Source organism: Phocoena sinus, chromosome X (assembly GCF_008692025.1).
Source record: "Phocoena sinus isolate mPhoSin1 chromosome X, mPhoSin1.pri, whole genome shotgun sequence".
NCBI classification, from domain to species: Eukaryota; Metazoa; Chordata; class Mammalia; order Artiodactyla; family Phocoenidae; genus Phocoena; species Phocoena sinus.
Genome location: NC_045784.1, coordinates 1,440,952 through 1,464,291, shown reverse-complemented (window position 1 = coordinate 1,464,291; position 23,340 = coordinate 1,440,952). Strand labels below are relative to the sequence as shown.

Genomic DNA, 23,340 nt, shown 5'->3' with positions numbered 1-23,340 from the left:
CGGCGTCAGGCAGAGTCCCGGGGTCCGGGCGGAGGTCGTCAGCCGGGAGGGGTCCGCGGTGCGGGCGGGAGTGCCTGTTCCGGGCCGGGGTCGGGGGTCCGGGGTCCGGCGCCCCGGGTCAGGCGGCGTCCTGGGGTCCAGGCGGGGTCCGGGCGGGGTTCGGGGCGGGCGCGTGGGCGCGGGGGGCGGGCCGGCGCGGGCGCGTTTCCGCCGTCCGGCGGGGCTCTGAGTCCCGCGGGCGGCGCGGAAGCGGCGGCCGGGCAGCCATGTCGCTTTTGTCTGCGGCGCGGGCGGCCCTGCGAGTGTACGCGGTGGGCGCGGCGGTGGTCGTGGCGCAGCTGCTGCGCCGCTGCCTCCGGGGCTTCGCGGAACCAGGTCAGCGGCCGGCGGCGGGCGGGGGCGGCGGCGCCAGGGGCGGGCGGGGGGCTCGCGGCGGCGGCGGCGCCCGGCCGGGGTCGCGCCCCTCGCTCGGCCGGGACCCCCGGGGTCGTGGGGGAGCGGGGGAGGGGCGCGGCGGGGCCCCGCGTGCCCTTGACCCCGGCCGCCGGCCAGGGCGCGCCGCGCCGGGCGCTCCCGGAAGCAGGGCCGGGCGGCCGCGGGGGGAGGGAGGTGCGCCGTCCCCACGCGCCCCTCCCCCGCTCCGCGCATCCCGGGCCGGGGTCGGCCCGGGGATCCGCTCCCCCCGCGCTCTGCGGGCCGGGGTCCCCGGGGTCCCGCGCGCCCCGCAGCCCCGCGGCCGGGGCGAAGGAGGGGGCGCTCGAGAGCCCGGCCGCGCGCAGGGTCAGGTAGGACGGGCCTCCCCGGGGTGGGTGGGGGACGCCGGGCGCGCTCGAGGGCGCGGCGAGGCCTGGAGGGAGGGGCTTCCGCTCTGGGGCACCTTGTTCCTCTGGCCCCCGCGACCTCCGCGGCGTCTCCGGTCCCAAACTCCCCGGGGACCCGTTCGCGCTCTTCACGCACGTTGGGGACCTCCGGGGAGCGGGGGGTGGCGGCGATCCGTCTGGGGCTGTGTCTGGTCGCAGCGGCGTGGTCAGGACGTAAAACGGGGGAACCTGTAGGAATCTCTGTCTGCCCTAATTTGCAGGAGATCACACTCACCCTAGGCTACGCGAGCATACATGACATTGTATTTTTAGGTCACAGATGACTACTTTCTAAAACAAAGTATTCGGTGGGAAGAGTGGTGCTGTGTCACCTTGTGGCCGGTCTCTCTACTGTGTGGCCTAAGGGGATAGATGGAGTCTCAGTTTCACCCGTGTTTCCACCCTATTGACCTGGCACCCCCAGCAGCGTCTGGGCAACACCCCTGAGACGCGGGGGTGAAAAAAGGGCAAAGAACATGTGACTTTGGTTGTGAAAATACTTGAGAATCGCTCACACTCGCCGACGGCAGGGGCGCTGCCGGGGCCACACTTTGCAAACCTGCAGCTCCGACCAGGAGTAGATATTTTTATATGAGCTCCACCCTCCCAGGCCTCCATCAAAGGGAAATACATCTTCCAGGTTTATGTGAGGTGAGCATTTGGTTTTCTGATAAGCTGGATTTTGGTATCTTTTATAAAAAAAAAAAAACACATTGAGAGCAATCAGAAATGAACAGAGGGTAAGACCCCAGCGAGTACCTGGGGCTCGGGGGTGGGGTCCGCATAGTCACCTTTGAGATCAGGATTGGCTTGTAAACAGTGAAGACGTATGGGAAGCTGTCCCAGGTTGCCCCAGATGGCCCCAGGTTGTGGAGCGCACCGCTCCGAGCAGTTTTGCTCCCAGACGGGTCTGGCTGTCTCGCCCGGGAGCCCGTTTAGCCGCTCGCAGAAGAGACAAGTTGAGGATGGAATTTAGGTTTGTCGGTGTTACCGCAGCAGCACCCCAAAATGCGTGCCCCAGAAACGTGTCGGAGGTGCATCCAACCTGAGGGCTTGCCCTGTGGTTTCCACCTGTTGACTGATTGAGAAAAAAAATAAAGTTGTGGAAAGGCAAAGCAGCCGTGAGGCCATGTGTCAGCCGAGGGCATCCTTATTCCGGCTTTTGCAGAGGGTTGTTTCATCCAAAGATGGACTTGCTGGGCTTGCTGTGTGCGAGCCACGTGGCCTGTGGGGTTCGAAATCATTTTAGGTCTGGGCGGAGGAGTGAACGAACATCCGTCCCATGTGCCAGGTGGTGGCCGGTGTCCCAAGTGGCACTGTTCTTCTGCTTTTGGACCCATTTTTTATTTGCCCCTAACTGGACTTAACCTTTGCGGGGGGAGGAGACATTGAACTTTGCCCCGGTATGGAGCTAAATTAAACAGTAACCAGAGGCCCAGTTCACATGGAGAGTAGCTGGGGTTTGTTGTTCTTAAACATCAGATGTTTCCTTTTTTTAAAAAGTAACTTATATAGGGGCTTCCCTGGTGGCGCAGTGGTTGAGAGTCCGCCTGCCGATGCAGGGGACGTGGGTTCGTTCCCCGGTCCGGGAAGATCCCACATGCCGTGGAGCGGCTGGGCCCGTGAGCCGCGTCCGGAGCCTGTGCTCCGCAACGGGAGAGGCCGCAACAGTGAGGGGCCCGCGTACCGAAAAAAAAAAAAAAAAAAAAAAATATATAGTCTATAGAAATAAAAACGTGCACAGTATAAAATAGTTGATACGGAAATATCCTCTTATTTATATATTCTAAACGGATAACGACAAGCCACATCGGTGATTACTGAAGTGCATTTGGTATTGTGGAAGTTCTTTGCTAACCCACCGTGAGCGGTCAGATCAGGCCTCAGATTTAAAACTACCTTGGTTACGAGTTTGCTAATATTTGCATGTCGGATCTTCAGTATCTAGAGAATCTGTCTATAGATCGTCTCAACGTTTCGATGCGTTGCTTCTGCACGCTGCACATATTTAATGCAATTATATAACTTTTACTGGGACTCCTTAGATAAAATGGAGCTGCCTCACATTTATTACTGTCGCTTTGCCATTGTGGGTGGTCCTGCACATTTTATCAGGTGGGGGACAGGCGTGTGGTGTGAGTTCACCTGGATTCTATGAAAAGGTGAAGGAAGAGGCTGAAAAGGTAACCCACCCCTGAATGTAACCTTAAAATGCGCTATCTGTAAACAAGATCATTACAAACTCATGATCGTTGCAGGTTGTGCCTTGATAGAGGCGTGTGTAAGCAAATTAAAACTTCCTGTAAGAGACTCTGATTTCCAGATTCTCTGTGGCGATCGTCTATTACAAATTAAATGTCTCTGATGCCTCAGTTTTGAAAGGGAGAGAAAGTCATCCAGGTGTGTTTTACAGGGACGTTCTGATACCACACAGGCATTTCCCTTAAGAATTCTGTTGGAAATAGGAGGTAGGTCTGGAAATGGACTTCTACTGATGGGCTGACACCCCAAAAGATGTCAGCTGGCCCACTTATGAAGCTATTTTAGGGTGGCTCCTGGTGTTCAAACTGCAGGGTTTTTAGAAACCGATAAAGAGGAAGTTATTTTTCGTTGGTGTTGTGTACATATGAACGGTTGGGGGTTGTGGATCCAGGGAGGTGAAACCACAGTTTTCATGATCTTAGGAGTTTTTGACTCTTAAAAAAAAAATAAGTACTCCCCCCTGCCCCCCCCCAAAGAGCTTTTTTTAAAATAAATTTCTAAAGTTTTACTTTTCGGCTGTCCCACGCAGCATGTGGGATCCTAGTTTCCTGACCAGGGATCGAACCCATGTCCCCTGCCTTGGAAGCGTGGAGTCTTAACCACTGGATCTCCAGGGAAGCCCCAAAGAGCTTTTGTTTATGTGGCATTTACTTATCCATATGGATCCTATTCACTTACATGTTAATTAAATTTAAATTTATTTGAAGTGAAAAAAAAGGTGAACAGAAATTTACAACATATATTTCAAGTAACATAACAAGTCACTTACATGTTATTCCTAGTAACATTTTTTCCCAGTGAAAAATAACTATAATCTCCAACACAAACAAACAAAAATCAGGGAGAGTGGCCCTGTTTCCGGTTCTTGCCAGTTTCCTGAACTACCGACTGGGAAGAATGCAGCTGGTTCTCCACTTGGTGGCTTCATCCTGTGTCTTGTGACATGTTCCTTGTGTTGGTGAAGCTGATTGGGAAGATCTGGCTGGTGTCTCTGATGTGAGGAAAGGCAGGACCTCGCCACGTCCCTGGCAGTGTCTTGGCGATGGTCCCCCCCAGAGATGCTCAGGCCGGCCTGTAAGAAGGACCCTGTGGAGAGGGTGCTTTGACAAAACCTTGATTCCTGACTCTGACGGGAGATGTAGACCTTGCCCTCCAGACAGTGGAGGGTGGCTTTGTGCAGCCACCTTCAACGTATGTGCTCAGAGCCCTCCTACTGTGTGTCACCTCCTTGGAGGTTCTGACATCATTGGCCCGAAGGAGGTGATGCCGCAGGGGGAGGCCCTACGGGCGGTGCCTCCTTAGGTTGTCACTGTGTCAGGGATGCTTCCTGCTTTGTGGGCAAAAGTTTGCGCCAGGATGGCGCTGGGCTCCTTCAGCCACATCACAGCAGTAATTCATCATCATCATCCAGGTGTAGTCGGATCTGATAAAACTGAATTGCATGGCCCGCGCGGGATGTGGCAGGTCAGATTCCAGAGCCCAGGTGTGGTGCCCGCTGTGCAGTTCTCATCGCTATTTGGGACCACCTTTCCCACGCTCAGGTGCCCCATCCTGGCTTGGCTGTAGGATGTGCGGTTTGGGGGTTTCCTCTTTGTGAAAGTCCTGGCTGTATCGGATCCCCTCCCCCTGTCCTGGAGACTTTGGGCCTCACCTCTGAGCAGTACATCCTTCTGCCCCATCCCTGGCTACCGACATGCCCCTTAAATCAGCCCCCGCAAGTGTGACCTCTCCCTGAAAGCCTCAGGGGGGCCCTTTTGACCGCAGGGCGCCCAGCACCAGGGGTGATGTTACCACTCATAGCTTTTATAGTTTTGTTCTCATCAGTAGAGCGTGCAGGGGCGGCTGTAACAAAGTACTTAAAATCATGGAAGTTCATCCTGTCTCTTTCTGGAGACCAGAAACCCGAAGTCGAGGTGTCCCAGGGCCGCGCTCTCTCCGGAGGCTCCAGGGGAGGGTCCTTCCCGCCTCTTCCAGCTTCTGGGGGCTCGAGGCGTCCCTGGGCTTCTGGCCGCCTCCCTCCCATCTCTGCCTCTGTCTTCCCGGGGCTTCTCCTCTGTGTCTGTGTCTCCCCTCTCCTGTGTCTTGTAAGGACCCTGTCATTGGATGTAGGGCCACCCTCATCCAGGAGGACCTCATCTCAGACCCTTCCCTTCATCACCTCTGCAAAGACCCTGTTTCCACATAAGGTCTCACTCTCAGGTTTTGGGGGGACGTGAATTTGGGGAGGGGGGCCGCTATTCAAACCACTGTCGTTGTTACTGGGTTTTGGCTTTGAACATACGCCCCACACTCAGAAACCGCCTGGTTGGTGCACTTTGTGATTTAACCCCCTGAGTGCTGTACAGGGGGTTGAAAGCTTGCAGATTTAACCCATTTCAGGGGGAAGTCTGTTCCATGGGCATCATTTGAGGAAATCAAATAAGTAATAAAACTAACATTCATGCTCTTAAAGCGTATCTTTTTCTCTCTGTGTCTAGGCATATATGTGTATATTTGTTTATGATTATTAAAAGTTTCTCTCTCTCTTTTTTTTAAATTCATGCCTAATTCGAAATTTTCTATTTCTTCTGTTTTTTTTTGAAGATGTTAGGGGTAGGAGTTTTATTAATTAATTTATTTTTTCTGTGTTGGGTCTTCGTTTCTGTGCGAGGGCTTTCTCTAGTTGCGGCGAGCGGGGGCCACTCTTCGTCGCGGTGCGCGGGCCTCTCACTATCGCGGCCTCTCTTGTGGCGGAGCACAGGCTCCAGACGCGCAGGCTCGGTGGCCGTTGCTCACGGGCCCAGCCGCTCCGCGGCATGTGGGATCTTCCCAGACCAGGGCCCGAACCCGTGTCCCCTGCATCGGCAGGCGGATTCTCAACCACTGCGCCACCAGGGAAGCCCAAAAGTTTCTCTTTTATTGAAGCATACTTGATTTACAATATTGTGTTAGCTTCAGGTGTACAGCACAGTGATTCAATTATACATATATATTCAGATTCTTTTCCATTATAGGTCATTACAAGCTATTGAATGTCGTTCCCTGTGCTCTACAGTAGGTCCTTGTTGCTTATCTATTTTATATATAGTAGTGTGTATCTGTTCATCCCAAACCCCTAATTTATCCCTCCCCACCTTTCCACTTTGGCGGCCACTAGTTCGTTTGCTACGTCTGTGAGTAACAGGCAGCTTTTAAGAAAGCTCAGCTGCCCTTTTGGGTGTCCTGGCTCTGACTGGCAGCTCCGGGACGCCGAATGCGTCCCCCTGACTGCCGGGCAATGCTGCACCACAGCTCGTAGGTGTCTCTGTGCCCAGGTGTGAGTGCCCACGGTGGGCATTTTGAGAAGTTCCAGGGATTGAGAAATCCATTATTGCCCCAATCTGGTTCCTGACGCCAGATGCAGCCAGGAGAAAATAGAGGGACGTCCCTGGTGGTCCAGTGGGTTAGACTCTGCGCTCCCAGTGCAGGGGGCGCGGGTTCGATCCCTGGTCGGGGAACTAGATGCTGCATGCCTCAACGAAGACCTGACGCAGCCAAGATAGATAGATAGATATAAGTGATGGATGGATGGATAAATAGATAGGTAGATAGATATAAGTGATGGATGGATGGATAGATAGGTAGATAGATATAAGTGATGGATGGATGGATAGATAGGTAGATAGATAGATAGATATAAGTGATGGATGGATGGATAAATAGATAGGTAGATAGATAGATAGATGTGATGGATGGATGGATAGATAGATAGGTAGATAGAAATAAGTGATGGATGGATGGATAGATAGGTAGATAGATAGATGTGATGGATGGATGGATATATAGATAGATAGGTAGATAGATATAAGTGATGGATGGATGGATAGATAGGTAGATAGATAGATATAAGTGATGGATGGATGGATGGATGGATAGATAGATAGGTAGATAGATAGATAAAGTGATGGATGGATGGATAGATAGGTAGATAGATAGATATAAGTGATGGATGGATGGATAGATAGGTAGATAGATATAAGTGATGGATGGATGGATAGGTAGATAGGTAGATAGATAGATAGATATAAGTGATGGATGGATGGATGGATAGATAGGTAGATAGATAGATAAAGTGATGGATGGATGGATAGATAGGTAGATAGATAGATAGATATAAGTGATGGATGGATAGATAGGTGGATAGATAGATATAAGTGATGGATGGATGGATAGATAGGTAGATAGATAGGTAGATAGATAGATATAAGTGATGGATGGATGGATAGATAGGTAGATAGATATAAGTGATGGGTAGATAGGTAGATAGATAGATAGATAAGATATAAGTGATGGATGGATGGATGGATGGATAGATAGATAGGTAGATAGATATAAGTGATGGATGGATGAATGGATAGATAGGTAGATAGATAGATAAAGTGATGGATGGATGGATAGATAGATAGGTAGATAGATAGATATAAGTGATGGATGGATGGATAGATAGATAGGTAGACAGATAGATTAAAAAAACAAAACAAAATAGAGCATGTGCAGTTCAGAAGGTAATATTTTTAACTTTCTTTAATTGATATAAGTTAATGTACAATATTATATAAGTTTCAGGTGTACAACATAGTGACTCACTGTTTTTAAAGGTTATACTCCATTTATAGTCGTTATAAAATACTGGCTGTATTTCCTGTGTTGTACTATATATTCTTGTATCTTATTTATTTTATACCGAGTATTATAGTTTGTTCTTCTCAATCCCCTTCCCCTATATTGCCCCTCTCCCTTCCTTCTCCCCACTGGTAACCAGTAATTTGTTCTGTATATCTGTGAGTTTGCTTCTTTTCTGTTGTATTCACTAGTTGAAAAAAAAATTTTTTTTTGGATTCCACATATAACTGAAACCATACAGTATTTGTCTTGGTCTGTCTGATTTATTTCACTAAACATAATAATCTCCAAGCCTATCCATGTTGCTGCAAATTGTGCGATTTCGTTCCTTTTTCATGGCTGAGTCGTACTCCACTGTATATACGTACCCCATCTTCTTTATCCATCCCTCTGTCCGTGGACAATGGACGTTTAGGTTGCTTCCATGTCTTGGCTGTTGTGAATAGTGGTGCTGTGAACATGGGGGTGCATGGATCTTTTTTCTAATGAGTGGTTTTTTTCTTTCAGATAAATATCCAGGAGTGGGATTGCTGAATCGTATAGTAGCTCTATTTTTAGTTTTTTAAGGAACCTCCATCCTGTTCTCCATAGTGGCTGCACCAGTTTATATCCCCACCAATGGTGTAGGAGGGTTCCCTTTTCTCCACAGCCTCACCAGCATTTGTTATTTGTGTTCTTTTTGATGAAACCCATTCCACTGGGGGGTGGGGGTGAGGTGAGATCTCATTGTGGTCAAAAAGGCATCATTTCAAAACATAAAATTAGAGGAAGCTTGTATTTAATGCCACTCTGACAACTTAATATCCGCTTGAGACCCTCTGTTTCCGTCTTCTGATTGGAGCCACATCTGATGGTGGCGTGTGGCACGTGTACTTGACGACCAGGTTTTTGGTTGGGGAGGTGGGTCGTCTTGGGCTGGCGGGGTGCTTGGGAATGTGGCCTCCGTCTGGAGAACAGGCCCCCCTGCTTGGCGTCGGGGCTCCTGGATTTCCTAGAACAGGACAGAGTAAAGCAGCTCAGGTGAGGAAAGAGCTGTCATCAGGAGTCCAAAGACGATCCCAAAACTAACAATAAAAAAACGCGTGTCTTCGGACGCACCTGGATGGAAGAGTTGCTGGCTTATCAGACTGGCCCCTCTGCTGTGCCAAAGCCACGAGCCGGAGCGGCGGCCCCCGGGGACCCTCTGCGTGCGCCCTTGATTCCGGAGCAGCCCCGCTCCCCGCCGGCCGGAGCCGGGTCTCTTCTCACGCTGTGTTTGTCTCGCTGCTTCTCGGCAGGTCGTCCCGAATGAGCGAGGCCCGGCCCGGGTGGCGCAATGGAGGGCAAGAGCCTGGAGGGCGCGCAGACCGACCTCAAGCTGGTGGCGCATCCGCGCGCCAAGAGCAAAGTGTGGCGCTACTTCGGCTTCGACACGAACGCCGAGGGCTGCATCCTGCAGTGGAAGAAGATCTACTGCCGCATCTGCATGGCCCAGATCGCCTACTCGGGCAACACCTCCAACCTGTCCTACCACCTGGAGAAGAACCACCCCGATGAGTTCTGCGAGTTTGTCAAGAGCAACACGGAGCAGATGCGTGAGGCCTTCGCCAGCGCCTTCTCCAAGCTCAAGCCCGAGGCCGCGCAGCAGAGCGCGCAGGAGCCGCCGGCCGCCAAGGCGGCGGCGGTGGCGGCGGCGGCAGCGGTGCACGGCTACGAGGGCCGCAGGCAGCAGGAACTGACGGCCGCCGTCATGGGCCTCATCTGCGAGGGGCTCTATCCCGCGTCCATCGTGGACGAGCCCACGTTCAAGGTGCTGCTGAAGACGGCCGAGCCGCGCTACGAGCTGCCCAGCCGCAAGTTCTTCTGCGGCAAGGCCATCCCCGAGCGCTACGGCGCCGTGCGCGACGCGGTCCTCAAGGAGCTGGCGGAGGCCGCGTGGTGCGGCATCTCCACCGACCTGTGGCGCAGCGAGAGCCAGAATCGGACCTACGTGACGCTGGCCGCGCACTTCCTGGGCCGCGCTGCCCCCCACGGCCTCTTCCTGGGCTCCCGCTGCCTCAAGACCTTCGAGGTGCCGGAGGACAATGCGGCCGAGACCATCACGCGCGTCCTGTACGAAGCCTTCATCGAGTGGGGCGTCAGCTCCAAGGTCTTCAGCGCCACCACGGACCGTGGCAAGGACATCGCCAAGGCCTGCTCGCTGCTGGACATCGCGGTGCAGATGCCCTGCCTGGGCCACACGTTCGACGCGGGCATCCAGCAGGCCTTCCGGCTGCCCAAGCTGGGCGCGCTGCTCGGCCGCTGCCGCAGGCTGGTGGAGTACTTCCAGCAGTCCACCGTGGCCATGTACATGCTGTACGAGAAGCAGAAGCAGCAGAACGCCGCCCACTGCATGCTGGTCAGCAACCGCGTGTCCTGGTGGGGCAGCACACTGGCCATGCTGCAGCGCCTCAAGGAGCAGCAGTTCGCCATCGCCGGGGTCCTCCTGGAGGACAGCAACAACCACCACCTCCTGCTGGAGGCCGCCGAGTGGGCCACCATCGAGGGCCTGGTGGACCTGCTGCAGCCCTTCAAGCAGGTGGCCGACATGCTGTCCGGGTCCAAGTACCCCACCATCAGCATGGTGAAGCCCCTGCTGCACATGCTTCTCAACAGCACGCTCAACAGCAAGGAGACGGACTCCAAGGAGATCAGCATGGCCAAGGAGGTGATCGCCAAGGAGCTCGCCAAGACCTACCAGGAGACGCCCGAGATCGACATGTTCCTCAACGTGGCCACCTTCCTGGACCCGCGCTACAAGAGGCTGCCCTTCCTGTCCACCTTTGAGAGGCAGCAGGTGGAGAACAGGGTGGTGGAGGAGGCCAAGGGGCTCCTGGACAAGGCCAAGGACGGCGCCTACCGCGCCCCCGGGGACCAGCTGTACGCCCCGCCCGAGGAGCCCCCCGTGAAGAAGCCGGCGCCCTCGGCCACGCCGCCGCCCGCCAGCGTCATCCACAACATGCTGGCCGAGATCTTCTGCCCCGCGGCGGGCGTCGAGGACCAGGACGGCTGGCGCGCGCAGGTGGTGGAGGAGCTCAGCAACTTCAAGTCGCAGAAGGTGCTGGCGCTCAACGAGGACCCCCTCAGGTGGTGGTCCGACCGCTTGGCGCTCTTCCCGCTGCTGCCCAGGGTGCTGCAGAAGTACTGGTCCGTGGCGGCCACGCGCGTCTGCCCCGAGCGCCTCTTCGGCTCCTCGGCCAACGTCGTCAGCGCCAAGCGGAACCGCCTGGCCCCCGCGCACGTGCACGAGCAGATCTTCCTGTACGAGAACGCGCGCGGCGCCGCGGCCGAGCTGGAGGATGAGGACGAGGGCGAGTGGGGCCTGGGCCACGAGCAGGCGTTCCCTCTGGGCGATGCCGGCCACGCCGGCTACTTCGGCCTCAGGGACGGCAGCTTCGTGTAGCGCGGCGGTGGGGGGGGGGGGGGGGGGAGGGGACCGCGCGTGGGCGCCTCTCGTCGGAGGCTTGTCTGTCAGTACTGACCCCGCCGGTGGGCGCGCTGCCCGGGACAGAGGAAATGCACAAAACAGAGAGATGGACCTTTGGTGGGGCTTCGGGCGGCCCAGAGGACAGAGACGGGCTTTGGTTGCCCCAAAGGAGAGAGATGGGCTTTGGGTGGCCCAGAGGACAGGTGGGGGGCTTTGGGGGGCTCAGAGGACAGAGATGGGCTTTGGGTGGCCCAGAGCTGGTGAAAATGAGCATTTTCTCTGGAGGGGCCCCTTGCGTCCTAGCGCAAGGGAAAGAAATGACTTATCAAAGCCCCAGGTGTCCGCTGATAGGATTGCAAATGCTGAACTCAGCGACAGAAGCACGGCCGGCAGGGATGTTTTGCCTCCTAGATAATTCCATACCTGCAGCGTTCGTGTTCTTTGCGAGGGACGGTTTGGGGTAAATCGGAGAAAGATTGAAACCGATGGGCCGCGAGGATGAAACCCCTGTGTGTCCTCCACCGACACCATCCGTGGGTGTTAGCCGTTGGTTGGTGAAGGAACCTCTTTGCACTGTCATTGACGTGGGAACCTTGCCTCTGGGTAGCCGGGGAGAGACACTCTGGCCAGACGCCCTGTTTTCAAGAGACACCAGTTTTATGTTTGGGGGAAAATGTTAACAGTGAGTCTGCAGTGCAACCGCTTATAAAAAAAAAAAGCAGAAAAGAGGTGTTGGTTGTGGTGTGTTTTCTGCCGTGAATCAGTCTTTTTTTCTCCCCTTGCCTGAATTCACAGTCCTTGTGAGCCCTGTAGCTCATGGGTCTTGAGGTGGGTTTTCTGTGAGTCTGATGCTTCAAAGGTCCGGTTTCCCCAGAATCACTTTTCTTGGGATGAACATAGAGAAGGCGGTCCCCACTCCTTGGAAACCCTGCTTTTGAATACGGAGGACCCTCTCGTGCGCACGGCCGGCTCTTAGAGGGCTGATTTAGATTTGATTCCTGGAAAGGGCTCTTGCATTCTCTTTTAAACACCAATGGGGGGCGGGGGGCACTGAGTTAAAAATAGTACCAGGGATCATTTTATCTTTGGGGGTCCTTGTGGGTTGCTTATGCCATTGGGGAAACGGGAAGGCCGTTTCTAACACTTAGAACTACTTTTATTTATTTACTTATTTTAAACGAATTGCTTTTCTTTAAGAGGCAAAGCCCCCGGACTTCCCTGGCTGGTCCAGTGGTTGAGACTCCGTGCTCTCAGTGTAGGTGGCATGGGTTCGATCCCTGGTCGGAGCCCTAGAATGCCACATGCTACGCGGTGCGGCCCAAAAAAGAAAAAGACACCAGTCTTATCTCTGATTCCCACCTTAAAACAACCCAAGTCCGGGCGGAGGTTTTGTCGGGAGGTACGCGATTTACAAATGCCCCATCTCAGCCCTCGGCAATCTTTTCCCAGGACCCCAACATCGAGCCGCATCCCGGGGGCTTAAGGAGGGCATTTCTCCAGGTTCGTGGCTGGGGACTTCCTGTGGCTCCGGCCAAGGCAGTCTTTTACCTTGATGTCACCAGCCTTGAACGTGTTTAGGAAGTCAGAAAGCAGCATCACCTGCGCCGTCTCCTTGAAGGAAAGCGATAGGGTCGCTGTCTTCAGACCCTCTGCTCTGCTCTCCGGCTGGGAAAAGAGCCGCAGAGACGCACATCCCACCTCCCGGGCTGTAGTTGGCTGCTTTGCAACTGACCCCCCTCCCCCACATTTCTTAACATCCTGGCTTTCTGTCACTCGTGAAAACTTGTGTCCCTCCAGCTAGCCGCCTCTCTGCGTTTGTCACGTCTATTCCTAAGCCCTGGGGTTGCCGGCCCTCTTCCTGGCTTGTACTTTTCCTGATTTAACGCTGTCGAATCGGACGCTTGTTCAAGAAACCCCAGCGATAAACGGACTCCTAATTTATCGGTGTGACGTGCGTGAGTAACGCTTCACACTTGCAGGAAAGCCTCCGACCTCGAGGGAGGGCTTTATTTCTGTTTGTTTAAAGAGACTTTTCCAAGCCACACGGAAGAAGTCAGGCCCCTGTGCTTTGTCCTGGGGTCTTTGGGAATTACATCAAGGCTGTGATGCATTTCTGGATCTTTTGGTATCACAGTGTGTTTATGTGAATAAAGCTGCCAGCCGGGGAAGCCTGCTACGGGAGGAGGGATTCTGCACGGTCGTTCCCTGGGCTGTCTTTGCACGGGGTGTGGGCAGGATGATTTTAAAAAGCCGAGCCTTTCTGGTTGCTGGCCTCGGACCACGTGTATCGCTACGGCATCTGGGTTCTTACCCATCGACTCCTTTCTCTCCCCGTTCCCTTCCTTTCTCTCCTTCCTTTTAAGAAAACGAGGTACCCCAGAAACAGACAGACTGGGAGGTCGGCGTCCATCGTTATTTTTCTCCTTCTGCACGTTATGGGTTGCCTCTGTTCCTGGGGGCATGGGGAGGGGGATTCAAATGTAGAATTTTTCTGCACAAACATTTTGAGTTTAAACGGGCCAGTTTTCAGTCAATGATAACCTGACACTTGCAGAGCGTTCTCCGTCGAACGTTAAGTGGAACGTGGCCTTCAGTGTCTTAGATAAAGTATCATTGCTGGCATCCAGAAATTCTCGTAAAAACACAGCCCCTGACCGTTAAGGATGTGTCTTATCTGGGTCAGCCCAGGACTCTGCTTCCTCAAGGTGGTGTGTGTTTCACGTTCAGGTCTTGCTGTAAAGTCAGTTTCCTTTCAGAGTCCCGCTCTCATCCCCGGGGCTCAGGGAGGCGGGCGCCTCAGTGTGTGTTTGGAGTGACCCCGGGGTCTCGGCCGCCCTCTGAGCGAAGGCCTGGGGCCCTTCACAGGCTTCTGAAAGCACCGCGGCCCTCGGACAGTTCGTCTTTCTGGTTTCCGGGTGCAGTCTGGACCAATCACATAGCTAGAATTCTTCTCCTTGGGAACCTGCAGCCCCGTGTGTCCCCGTCCTATAAATTGTCCTGAATTAAGACCCAGCATTGGATGTTTTGCAGCTGTTCTGGCCACCGGGGGGCTGGGTTTGCAGCTCTGCCTGGAAACACAAGCCCTTCTGTGCCTCTCACGGCTAGCAGGCCCAGGGCTAGGCCTTCGGGGTCCTCCTTCTAGGTGCTGGGGGCCCTCCTCTGAACTTCGCTGGCTTCGTCCTCTGCAGCCCCGCGCGGGTGGAGTACAGCGGCTGCTTGCCTTGGGTGGCTTCAGCCTCCAGCCCCACCGGCCTCTCCTCCGGCCCTGCCGTGCACACAGCCAGCCCCATCCTGTGGTGCTCAACTCAAGATCCCGACCGTTCAGGCTCCCCCTTCCTCTCTGCAGATCCGGGTTCCTGGCCTGTGCGCCAGCCCTGCAGACGCAGGGCCCTCCCGGAACCTGCGTGGTCTCTGGGTCCCCCCGGCTGCCTGGGCCCGTCCCGGCTTCCCAGGCTGTGACTCCGAGGCTGGGGGCTCCGCGTGGCCTCTTTGCTGGGGTTGTTTCTTCTGGTTTTCTGGGAGCACCCTTAGAATATCTGCTCAGTGGTTTGACCTTTGGCCTGAAGCAAGGTTGGGATGCTTTGCCCACCTCTCGTTTTCAGCCCAATTAGTTCACCTTCTCGATTGACCCAAACTCTCTCAATTTTTTGGGTGATGAGAGACCAGATGGGATAGGCTTTTAGCAGACGGCAGATGGCACAAGGCAGGGGCAGATTCCTCAGGAAGTGTTTCCTTGGGGAGACGAGCATCGCTTCCTCTGTTAGAAGGATGGAAGCCGGTGGTCTCCACAGCTGTCCTTGAAAGAGGACTTTTCCTGAGAGATTTTGTCACGTGGGGTCCACAGCAAATGCCTTTCCCCTCGGACGGCGGGTGTTCTGGGAGAAGATACTTGATGAGTCCTCTCGGGGCTTTTGCTTCCAGGAGGATCCTGCCTGCGTCTTCGTGGAAATGAGGCAGTGATTGGAGGGTAGGTGACATTGGGAAGGTCACATCTCGTGCGCAGCACCGGGGACGTCAGGATTGGGGTTTAATGGTCCAGTGTAGGAGCTGATAATTGTGTTGATGGCCAGTTTGTTACATACATACTAACCTTTGTGATTCCATGCCTGGATGGAGTTGATTCTATTTATATATATATGTATAATATATAATGTAAATATGTATGTAAACATAAGTATATCTATTTACATATATAAATATATATACTTTTATATTGTATGTATATCTTCTTTATATTCTGCCAGTTATCTGTCATCTATTATTATTCATCTGTGTATTTACTACATACCTATCTGTCTACATCTTTATCATCTATGTATGTATCATGTATTATCTCTGCATCTATAATCTGTCATCTGTGCCTTGTCCATTTTCTATTATCTGTTGACCTATTATCGGTATCTGTTGTCTGTGTCATCTGTGTATTTATCTATGTATCTGTGATCAGTTTATCAGACATCTCTATCTATCGTCTGTGTTATCTTATTTATCATCTATACACTTATTCTTTATCATCTACGTATCTGTGTCTTTTCTATTCCCTGTCAGTTTGTCATATCTGTCTATCTATCTGTCTCTGTCCATCCATCCATCCATCCATCCTGTACTTTTATGGGTAAACCGAACGTGCGTTGAGCAGCTTTCATTCTCCCTGCAGGCAATGTAATGAGTTAACGCACTTCTCCTTAAAGGACAGCTGTCGTTGGTCAGCGTGTCATGGCTTCACACGTTTCCCGGCTCCGTAAGACCCTCTGGCAGGAACCGTGGGATTCCTGCAGTCCACTCTCCTCCCGGAACCTCTGAGGGCTCAGCATTTCCAGCTCCTCACCCAGGAGAGTTGGGGGAGCATCACCCTGCCCTCAGTGCCTGGTGCCCTGGCTCCACGGCTGGTGTGGCCCTCACCCCTTCACACGCACTTGGCCGGAGAGCTACGCCACGCCTCTCGGGCCCGGGCAGCCGGCCCCGTGGCGGATGGGCTGAGTGGCCGCAGGCCTGCCTGGGGCGGGTGTGTGGGGTCTCCCCAGGGAGGAGCCCGTTCCCGGGCTGTGGGCGGTGAAGCCCACATGGCGGGTCTCCAGGTGGCAGAAGGACACGGGGGAGGTGCAGCCGCTGGGATGCAGTGACCGGCTCACCTCCCTTCCCGCTGGCATCCGGGGTCTCGCGTGCCAGGCCACGGGGGCCAGTCCTGGGTTTGTGGTCGGCTTGGTTCAGGGCGGTCCCGCCGTGTACGGCGTCGTGCAGGAGCGCGGCCCGGGACAGCGGGGGCGGCGCATGCGTAGTGCCCGAGCCAGCGGTGAGCCTGCCTTGGTGGGTGTCTGGCGGCAGCAGGGACACCCCCTGGGAGGGGCTGGTGAGGTCGGGGCGAGGGGCTGGCAGTGGCCCTCCCAGGTCTTGTCCTGACCACCCCGGCGAGGCGTTGGGATGGGTTGGGAACGGGGAGGTGGATGAAGGGAAGAAAAGATGCACAGTCGGGGGGGATGGTGGGTGCACGATGCACGTGCAGGAAGGCACGTCCGTACCGCTGGCAGCGCAGGGGGAGACCGCGCAGGGGGCCCCCAGCCCTGCCTTTCCTCCTCTGCCTCTGCCCCACTCGTGTGGACACCTCCGGGCGAGGTGGCGGGAGCATGTTGCAGACTGAGTCTTCGTGTCCCCACGGAATTCGTATGTGGAAGCCCTGACCCCCCGAGGGGATGGTGGTAGGCAGTGGGGTCTTTGGGAGGTGATTAGGGTTAGATAAGGCCATGAGGGTGGGGTCCCCGTGATGGGATTAGTGTCCTTATAAGGACACTGTGTCGCCCACGTGCTTAGGGGCGGCTGGGGGCCTCTTCAAACTGCCTGTTACCTCACCCAGCCCGCAGAGGGGGTGGGGCTTATCTTCACACATAAAAGACTCCTGCTTAGAAAGGCCTCTGTCGGGTCCACGTGGAGGCTGTTTTCTCTCCCCCTTTCCGCATTTACTCCTATCATCCCTGGGGCTTCTCCCTACATGGCTCTTTCCTCTGGTGTTGGCCCTTCTAGCATAACCATTTTTATTTTTTAAAAAAATTTATTATTTTTAAGATTTTGGCCATGCCCTGCAGCTTGCAGGATCTTAGTTCCCCGACCAGGGTTGGAACCCGTACCCCCTGCAGTGGAAGCGTGGAGCCCTAACCACTGGACCGCTAGGGAACTCCCACGGACCTCTTGTATTTCTCGGTTTGGGGGAAGTTGCCACAGGGTTTAGTGGCCGCTGCAGGAGGGAAGGTTTAGGATCCACGCGGGTGACATCACCAGGCTGAAGAGCCGTGGGGCCCGTCAGCTGCCCCCAGCTCTTCCTGTCCCCCTGCTGTTGGTGGAAGCAGCCGTGCTTCGTGGCTGACACCTGCACTGGTTTCTCAAGCTGTGGAAACACGCCAGCATGAGAGGCGGCCGTCAGGTCCTCCTGCCACAAGGATGAGCCGTCATCCAGGCGATGGTGCCATGCTGGCTTGAGCTGGTGACTTTTCCACGCTCCTCTGGTCCAGCTGGCCGGGTCCCTGCTTCCAGACGATGCCCATCGGAAGCTAGTTAGGGCTCTCGGTTGCCCGAAAACTCATACTTTGTGCTGGCTAATTTTATCTCACTGTGGCTGGGCTGTGGACCCAGCTTTGCGGTCAAACGCTGCTCTAGAGGTTGCTGGGAAGATATTTTTTAAGGTGAGAGGAGCGTTGGGACTTCCCTGGTGGTGTAGGGCTTAGGACTCTGTGCTTCCACTTCAGGTGGCACGGGTTCGATCCCTGGTTGGGCAGCTAAGATCCCGTATGCCCCATGGCATGGCCAAAAAAAAAAAAAAAAAAAGGTGAGATAAACATTGAAATCATACAGCAACATGGATGGACCTAGAGATGATTGTACTGAGTGAGGTAAGTCAGAGAAAGACAAATATATCACTTATATGTGGAATCTAAAATATGATACAGATGAACTTCTGTACAAAACAGAAACAGACAGACATAGAAAACAAACTTACGGCTACCAAAGGGGAAAGGGATAACTGAGGAGTTTGGGATTAACAGATGTACACTATTCTATATAAAATAAACAACAAGGACTTACTGTAGAGCACGGGGAACTATATTCAATGTCTTGTAAAAACCTACAATGGAAAAGAATCTGAAAAAGTGTATCATTGAATCACTCTGCTGTCCACCGGAAACCAGCACCACATTGTAAATCAACTACAATTAAAAAAAAATTGGGGGCTTCCCTGGTAGTGCAGTGGTTGAGAGTCCGCCTGCCGATGCAGGGGACACGGGTTCGTGCCCCGGTCTGGGAAGATCCCACATGCCGCGGAGCGGCTGAGCCCGTGAGCCATGGCCGCTTAGCCTGAGGGTCCGGAGCCTGTGCTCCGCAACAGGAGAGGCCACAATAGTGACAGGCCCGTGTACCACAAAAAAAAAAAAAAAAAATTGACACCAGGAGACTTTGACATAACCAGATTGTCCTTCACAATGTGGGTGGGCCTTGTCCAATCAGTTGAAGATGTTAGGAGAAGAAAAGACGTAGGTTCCTCAAGGAAGAGGGAATTCTGCCTCCAGATGGTCATGGGACTCAACCTGTAACCTCAGCTCTCCCTGGGTCTCCAGCCTGCTGGTCTACCCTTCAGATTTTGGGGTGCCCCCTCTACACATCTGTGGTTGAATGAACTAATTCCTTCAAATAATCTCTCTCTCTCTCTCCCTTTCTCTTTCTCTCTGTGCTTCCTGGTGGTCCATTTCTCTGGAGGGACCCATAACTAAACATACTTTATGTCCATAGATGGCACTACAAGAAAGCCAGTTAGAGTTGGGGGTCCAAGGAATATAGGAGCCAAGCCCCTCCCAGTCATGGGAGGACCTGTCAAAAAAAAATTTCATTTCCTCATGCTGACGGACTTAATTGCCAAGCATTTTCCTCTGGTGTAAAACACCCAAGCTGTGGTCACCCCACTCGCTGTCAATTTTAAACATTTCCTTGTCATTGAATTCTGCTTCTCAGATGTGAATTTTTTTTTTCGTAATTCAGCAAATGTAGTTTTAATAAACCCTTCTTAAAGAAACTCTAAGTCTTAATTCTGTGTAATCGATAGTTGAACAGAGAAAATATTTAACTGTCGTTTAGATGAAGCGATATTGGCAATTATTGTTACAAAATAAAATGGTAATATTATAAAGCTATCAATATGAAAATTACATTACTAACCAAAGCTGTCAGGAAAAATGAAATAGGATAAGAAATTCAGGTAAGTATTGCAATTTTCCCATTCTTTAAAGATAAAAATTAAAAATGTCACATTAATAATACAAGTAATAGATACATAAACAATTATCAAGGCATGGAAGTAAACCCTAAGCCAACGTGATACTGGTGCCTGCTGTCTGCTATCATTAGTCTTCCTTTTTTTGTTCTTTGAAAACTTTCTTGAATTTTTCATTTATTTTAAAAAAAATTAAAAATTTTAATTGAAGTATTGTTGATTTACAATGCTGTGTTAGTTTCAGGTGTACAGCAAAGTGATTCAGTTTTATATTCAGTTATATATATATATATTCTTTTTCAGATTCTTTTCCCATATAGGTCATTAGGAAATATTGAGTATAGTTCCCTGTACTATACAGTAAATCCTTGTTGGATAAAGAAGATGTGGTACCTATATACAATGGAATATTACTCAGCCACGAAAAAGAATGAAACCATGCCATTTGCAGCAACATGGATGGACCTAGAGATGGTCATACTAAGGGAAGTTAGACACATATCATGTGATATCACTTACCTGTGGAATCTAAAATAATGATACAAATGAACTTAAACAGAAATCGTCACAGACAGAACAATTTACGGTTGCCAAAGGGGAAGGGGGGCGGATACATTAGACTGGGATTAACATATACACGTTGCCATACACAAAAGAGATGAACAGCAGAGGTCATTATTAGTGGACATGCTTTTTTTTTTTGCTGTGAACATTTGATTTTTTTCCCTATAATGTTAGTACCCTTTAACCATCACCCTACATCACATACAACTTTGTATCCTGTTTTGGTGTTTTGTTTTTTTTTTTTCACTCCATCATTTCTCTGTGGTCTATTGAAAAACCAAGTATAAGTGACTGCAAAATGCTTGCCTCTGTTTTTTTGGTCACTTGCATAAGGTTCTAAACAGTGTTTATCATGTAACGCGTGATCGCTTTGCAGGTGATTCCCTCTTGGTTACGCATACCCCCTTAATATCACATTTCTTTCCTTCCCCAACTTTACTGAGGCAAATTGACTTGTAACACTGTGGGTGCTTCGTGATGGACGTGCTTAAATAGAATTGTGCAAAACTCAGGGCATGCTCCGAAGGTGCTGGTTGTTTAATTCTCCCGTGAAGAATCCAGGCACTTTTTCATGCATCTTTACCGGGAGCCATGGGTGTCCCCAGACTCCGATGTGTTGGGATAATTTCTGGGGAGCGCCTATTTTCCTACCAGCCCTGGACGGCCTCGGAGTCCTGGGTGGTGGCTTCTGAGGCCACCCCATCACCAATTTGTTTGTTTGTTTTTGGCCACACGTTGCAGCACGCGGGGTTCTAGTTCCCCGACAAGGGATGGAACCCGTGCCCCCTGCCTTGGAAGCGCGGAGTCTTACCCACGGGACCGCCGGGGAAGTCTGAACGCATCACTAATTTTGACAAACGCCGCACCCCCCCCCCCCCCCCCCCCCCGGCACTACTGTCGAGGCTGATGCCTGGGCCTGGCTTCTCGGAGTTACGTCCTGGGTTTTAGGTCTCCCACCTCCAGCCCACATGAGCCCCCTTCTCACGGAGGAACTCCCGGGACCTCTACACACCCACGCCTACCCCGCTGTCCGTGATTCAGCACGGTCTTCAACCATGTTGAGCAGCTGTACTGAGATTGAATCCACCATTAAATCATACAATTCAGTACAGTGTGCAGTGGACCTGCCTCCTGGTGCTTGGCTTATGGCTTATGCCACCCATCCCCGAAAGCATGAACTCGTGCTCTCTAGAGGGATCTGGACAACATGACATGCGCATGGCCTCCCTGGACCCAGCATCACTTATTGTGACACAGTATCATTCCTCACGCCATTGCTCGTAGGACTGAGTCACTTTTTTCTTTTATAAATTTATTTTATTTACTTATTTTTGGCTGCGTTGGGTCTTCGTTGCTGCGCGTGGGCTTTCTCTAGTTGCGGCGAGTGGGGGCTACTCTTCATTGTGGTGCCCGGGCTTCTCATGGCGGTGGCTTCTCTTTTTGCGGAGCACGGGCTCTAGGGCGCAGGCTTCAGTAGTTGTGGCACGTGGGCTCAGTAGTTGTGGCTCACAGACTTAGTGGCTCCGCGGCATGTGGAATCTTCCCGGACCAGGGCTCGAACCCGTGCCCCCTGCACTGGCAGGTGGATTCTTAACCACTGTGCCACCAGGGAAGTCCCCTAAGTAGGTTTTTAATGTAGGGTCTGGATGTCTTTCTAGATTGTTTCCTTTTCTGCCAATCTCACTTTAGGATTGATACATAGATGATAATGATGTATTCATATACTAAGCTTTCCCATCTGTGCCCCCCCCCCCCCCCCGCCTCTCCAGTCTTAATGCTTCTAGATCATTCTATCCCTGGGATGAATGGCCATCCTGTTCCTATTCCCTGGTCAGCAAACGGGGCACAGGCTGGTATGGTGTCCAAAGGGCCTGATGGCGGCTTTGTCTGGAAAGGTTGCTTCCCATCATCTGTCTGTCAGGCAGGTCTCACTAGTGAGACTTTTAAGCTTCTTAATTATCGTGGTTTATCGACACAGCCATTCTTAAGGACCTCCGTGATGCTGCGTGTCAGGAAAACGTATTCCCAGGGCCAGCTGACTTGGAGGTTCAGCTACACGTCATTTTAACATTATTCTGTCAAGTTTGAGGACTCTTGAGACACATACACACACACATGCCTAAGATGGTAGAAGGTCCATGAAAGAGTGGCTTATATATGTCCTTCTTCATTTGTGAGAAGAATACCAGAATTTCCAGGTCCCCGCCCATCCCCCATTATTCACGATTAAGCAAGGTGTTTCCCCCATTTTAAGCTGAGAAATAATTCACCATACAATACACCCAGTAAATGGCGCGATTCAGTGGTTTTTAGTATATTTGCAGAGTTGTACAAACACCGTTGCTATGTTCTTTTAGAACATTTTAAAAACCACTTCCCCAGGGGATCCCTGTACCTGTTACCTGTCACTCCCCACTCCTGTTTACCCCCCCAGGTCCTCTGTCTCCATGCGTTTGCCTATTTGAGTATTTCATATAAACCGAATCATGGCATATATGCTCCTTCTGGGTCTGGCTTCTCCCACTGAGCCTCACGTGTTCAAGGTCCATGGACACTTGGGCTGTTCTCACTTTTCTGGTTACTGTGAATCACGGTGTTCTGAGTGTTCATCACACGTATCTGAGTGGATACGTGTTTTCATTTCTCCTGGATAGATTGATACCTAGGAGTGGCGTAGCTGGGCTATTGTATCTCCATGTTTACCCGTTTGAAGAATCGCCGGGCTCTTTTCCAAAGTGGTTCCTGCAGTTTACATCCCCACCAGCAGTGGAGGAGGGTTCCGATTTCTCTACATCCTTACCAACTTCGTTATTTTCTGTTTCTTTCTTCTTCTTTTAAATGGTGTGTTTTTTTTTTTTTATTGTGGTAAAAGTCACATCACATGATATAAAACATACTGTGTGGCTTTGATTTACGTTTCGCTAATGCTCTCTTCAAAGAGGTATGTGGTTATTTCCCAGTGGAGCACAGGAGCAAAGATTTAAGGAGTGAAGAAATGAATTGACCACCCACGTGCTCTCGGAAAGAATTCAAGGTGGCTTAGGCGTGTCTGTGGAAGACAGGAAACAAAGAACAGAGACCAAAGTCCAGAAACCTGGTAGATGAGGGACGAGGTAGTGTTGCTGCTATAGCCTGGGCTTAGCAAACCCCTGTACCTGGTGTCCACTTTGTCTCGTGACAGCGGGCAGTCCTGGCTGGGGGTCCAGCTCTCAGTATTTGATAAAAGGACCAGGCACGGGGTCATCCCCAATTCAAAAGGGAGCCGGAAGCCTCGGGTCATTTCACAACAACTGGACAGGGGCCAAGGAGGCGGA

General features: G+C 52.3%; 2 protein-coding genes across 22 annotated transcripts in view; both read left to right on the top strand.

Annotated features, from left to right (window-relative positions):
* The first annotated feature begins 213 nt into the window (after positions 1 to 213).
* DHRSX (dehydrogenase/reductase X-linked) overlaps positions 214 to 23,340 on the top strand; it is a 321,810-nt gene continuing 298,683 nt past the window's right edge. For all 21 annotated transcript variants that reach the window (XM_032618749.1, XM_032618747.1, XM_032618752.1 and 18 more), the window contains exon 1: positions 214 to 375. In XM_032618749.1, coding sequence (XP_032474640.1) covers positions 267 to 375 — 109 coding nt within the window. In that variant the 5' untranslated portion in view covers positions 214 to 266. The remainder of the gene's footprint in view (positions 376 to 23,340) is intronic.
* Positions 224 to 11,936, top strand: ZBED1 (zinc finger BED-type containing 1). Its single transcript, XM_032618741.1, has 2 exons — positions 224 to 375; positions 9,041 to 11,936. The coding sequence occupies exon 2, from the start codon at positions 9,079 to 9,081 to the stop codon at positions 11,182 to 11,184; it is 2,106 nt and encodes a 701-aa protein (XP_032474632.1). The 5' UTR covers positions 224 to 375; positions 9,041 to 9,078; the 3' UTR covers positions 11,185 to 11,936.

Excerpts from the sequence above, each read along its gene's own strand:
- ZBED1 (XM_032618741.1), top strand. The coding sequence starts at position 9,079 with ATGGAGGGCAAGAGCCTGGAGGGCGCGCAGACCGACCTCAAGCTGGTG.